The sequence below is a fragment of the Protobothrops mucrosquamatus genome, unplaced genomic scaffold, assembly GCF_001527695.2.
Source record: "Protobothrops mucrosquamatus isolate PMUCROS unplaced genomic scaffold, P.Mucros_1.0 scaffold166, whole genome shotgun sequence".
Classification (NCBI taxonomy): Eukaryota; Metazoa; Chordata; class Lepidosauria; order Squamata; family Viperidae; genus Protobothrops; species Protobothrops mucrosquamatus.
Window position 1 is genome coordinate 465,849 of NW_015386528.1, and position 4,113 is coordinate 469,961.

Here is a 4,113-nt window from a genome sequence, read left to right on the forward strand (position 1 = left end):
ACCGCTGTTTTCACCATAACCCTTTTCGGATGAAAATGCCAGATCGTTGGTGTCAAAATTTTTCATTCTGAAATTGGAAAAAGAAAGCTGGGGGAAACTAAGAAAAGTTGACTGAAAAATACCAACACTCACTATCGCCTTAAAAATGTGTGTGTGTGTGTGTGTGTGTGTGTGTGTGTATGTTTATTAATAATGGCCGGAGAACCTTTTTGGGTTAACATTTGCCGAATGTCGTATATGCAACAATATACCTTATGTCACTGGTGCATTTTTCTTTTCTTTCGAAAAGAAAAGAATTTTTGTTTTCTTGGTACCGTGTACATATAGTAGTTCACTTAGAATTAGTTACTCAAGATGTCTTAACTGTGACAACTAAATAGCTTTAAAGATAATTTGAAAACTCCATGGAAGCCAATAGAACTGTTAGTGACAATTATCCATACATAGAAACAAAATAGACAAGCTTCTGTACTGAAGGATACTGTATAGTTACATACCAAACATTTGGAATGGAAAATTGATTCACACAAGAAGGACTTATGACTCAGACCCTCCCAGTGGCTTCGTGAAACTGTTTGGCTAACTACTACATCCTGACTACAAGATGCTGGACAAAATAAACTATTAGTATGTCTGATTCATCACAGTTTACATTATATTGTGGCTCAGGTGAAGTCTATCACTGTGTATACTTTGAATTGTGCCATGTACTGTATGACACATCCATTCAGCTTGGGCTAAGCAAAAATATCATCAACAAATGTTGAGAAGAATGACCATTGTGGTGCTTTAATGTATAGCATAGAAAGAAAGAAAGAAAGAAAGAAAGAAAGAAAGAAAGAAAGAAAGAAAGAAAGAAAGAAAGAAAGAAAGAAAGAAAGAAAGAAAGAACAATCCACTTCCCATCTTCCCACAGTGTCCCAAAATCCAACAAAGGAAGTGAAGGAGAAGAATTAATTAAAGCTAACATCTTGCATGGACTTTCAAAGCACCTGCTGGCCATCCTCACATCCTATTTTGTACATGGGTGTTCGGAATATTAGAACAAGTACTCAAAGCAGCTTTGCTAGACCCTTCAAAACACAGCTGCCTCCCAATGATTCATAGATCTCTAGTCTTAAGGGCAGGAGGATGTGAACAGTGATCTTTCAGACAATATGGAACAACTGTGCCCAGCATCCCCAACCAAGATACACAATGTTGAGGAAACTTGGAGCTGCAATTCAGCAGTATCTGAAAGGACACCATTTTCTGCTTCTCCCATTAACGGCTAGAAACAGTGAGTATGGAACAACATATCCAATCAATATTCAACTTTGCCAACACTGGCAGCAAACCGAATGATATAATACTATATGAAAAGGGATAAACTCAATAATTAATTTCATTCTGTTAGTCTAGGGCCCAGGTGTCAAACTCGATTGCGTCACATGAGGTATTGCGACGGTTTTTGCCTTTGTGGAGCCGGGGTGGGCATGCCCTGCACGTGATGCATCCAGACCGCGGGCCGCCAGTTTGACACCCCTGGTCTAGGGGGAAATAATCCTTCAAAGTGCCATGACTAAAATGGATACACTTGGAAGAACGGGAGATTTTTTTTCCCCACTTCCTGTGCAACACCAAAATTTATTTTGCAGCACAATTTTTTGTTAACTAGGGATGGCTTTTAGGGTTTCAGTATAAAGCACCAGTAAAACTGTTTTTATAAATGTGCGGACATGGTTCAGTGTGAAATTATCACCTTGCATGAGATATTTCTGCTTCCCATATTTGCCATACTAGGTATGGAAAAAGGAGTTTCGCGTTGGGAAATAATTGAAACCACGTTTCATAGCTTATTGTTACGGCAATAGCATGGTATTTAGATGTAAGATTTGAATACAGAGAAAAAGATGGAAAGTTGATACCTCTGACTCTACGTACCTGAGATGCGGAGGCAGATGAAACTTGTTGCGTACATCATCTAAGCGTTTTCCGAGATACGGGGTGTCCACAGTCACAAAAATGCCTTTGTATCCAGCTTTTTCAGCCCGACGCACCAAAGACCTGGTGACCTGCCGGTCCTTATAAATATACAGCTGCAACCAGAGAATTGTCTTTGGAGCTGCCTGAGCAACTTCTTCTATAGATGTTGTGGACCATGAACTCAGCATCAACCCTGTTCCTGCTGACCTACAGGCTGAAGAGCGGGAATGTTAGTCACAGGACCCTGGCACAGAAGTTAAAATTCCTTTTTCAGATCTTGAAAAATTATGCAATATTTTAATTGCTTCATCCCTTTCATGCAAGGACGAAAATGCCACGACGTCTGTATTGGCAGCATGGAATTCAGTTTGTTTTATGGCACGATGAAGGCCAGATGATTTCACAGTTGGGTGGTTGCCTGTTTGTTATCTCTGACTTGATTTCAGCATTTATCACTTCTTTGTAAATAGATTGGATGAGCTGCTACTACTAACAGACAGTTTCCATGGAAGAATAAAGGAAGCCTGTTTTTTTTTATTATTGTAATAATAGACATTCTGTGAAAAAGCCTTTTTAAAAATATTTATGCTCATTCATTTCAAACCAACTATTTTGTGCAGCATCAACTATCAAGGGACTTATAAACTTCATTCCTCACTTTCTTGATAGAATGAGTATATTGTATAACATCCAGGCCAGTTTGTCTGGATGTTAAGCTATAACTACAATTATGCTAGCCTGGTATTTCCCTAGTCTCCAAATACTTCTGTGAGATGAACACTCATGTATGGGATCTCTTGCCTGCAAGTGAGAACATTTCTCTCCCACCAATCCTGAGCAGGGATCCTAAGAGGAAAACGAAGCAGTTGATGTGCCTTATCCGTCAGTGATTGCTTGTGGATCATTGCTTCGCAGCCCAAGCCAGTAAGCAATTTCCCACCTTGTCAGCTTCGTTGTCAGTCAGATTTGCTGGGATCCAGCTGATCCAAGTGACTAAGTAGCCAGTGGGGAAGATTACTGATTCCCCACTCTTCCTATCAGCAGAAAACAATCACTCCGTCTTTTTAATGGTGAGATGATTAGCCACATAGGAAAAGAGGAGGCAACAGCAGTTCCAAGGGCTCTACTTTTTGTGACCATAATTTCTTCTGAATGCCCACTAATTTTAGAAATACTTTTAAAAGATTTAGTTGTCTGTTGAAGCGTATGAATCATGAACTCCTAACCATACAATCAAAAGATGAAAGCAGAAGTTTAGGATTTGTACATTCCCAAAGCAAGTTAATGGCCAAATCTGCTTTAGGATAGTGTGTCTGGTGTCTATCTAAACCATGTCATTGGTTCTAGCTTGCAAGTAATTCCAAAATGATACCGATACTCCAGTAAGCTTCAAAAAAGATAGAAGGTAGAAGTCTCTCCATATTATATATCTACATTCAAATTCAATCTTAATGTCTACTTGGTCTCATGCATCTGACTGTGTGTGTGTATATGCATGTCTGCGTATTTGTGTGTTTGTGTGTGAGTGAGAGGTGCATAAACAATCTATGTCAAAAACATTTGAATTAGAAAAAATACATTTTTTTAAAAAAAATACATTTAATTCCAGCTCTTGTATCTCGAACACTCAGTTATGCTCCTGAAATACTACTTTTGTTCATACTGTTTCCTATTGACAGCTACATTAATTAATATCTATCAATCTATCCCAAGAAATTGTCATAATATTAACAACCTTGGAGTTAAGGAGTATAGTATTTGCTATTAGAAGTATTAGTGCTCCATCCAGTGGCCAGACACTTAAATATCATCAACTGTTTCTCAGCTAACTTAGATTTAGATTTTAGATTTTTGTTTTAATCTTGTCTGTATTATTTTTATAAATAACTCAGGGATAATACTCCTTTCTCCTCCTATTTTCCCCACAACAACACTCGTGTGAGGTGGATTGGGCTGAGAGAGAGGGACTGGCCCAAAGTCACCAAGCCAGCATTCGTGTCTGAGGGAACACTAGAACTCGGTTTCCTGGTTTCTAGCATTCAGCCTGCATGTATTAATATTTCTGTTGTGTTCTTTGTATTCCCCCCCCCTTAATCCCCTATGCATATCCTGATCACCCATTAAGGGTGATTGCCCTTCACCATTGAT

At 38.8% G+C, this 4,113-nt stretch overlaps 1 protein-coding gene across 1 annotated transcript in view; it reads right to left on the bottom strand.

Moving 5' to 3' along the window:
* HAO1 (hydroxyacid oxidase 1) overlaps positions 1 to 4,113 on the bottom strand; it is a 49,138-nt gene that overhangs the window by 21,875 nt on the left and 23,150 nt on the right. Inside the window, exons 3-4 of the mRNA XM_015813541.1 lie at positions 1,924 to 2,179; positions 1 to 67 (exon numbers count right to left, since the gene is read on the bottom strand). The exon at positions 1 to 67 is cut by the window's left edge and continues 109 nt beyond it. Coding sequence (XP_015669027.1) covers positions 1 to 67; positions 1,924 to 2,179 — 323 coding nt within the window. The remainder of the gene's footprint in view (positions 68 to 1,923; positions 2,180 to 4,113) is intronic.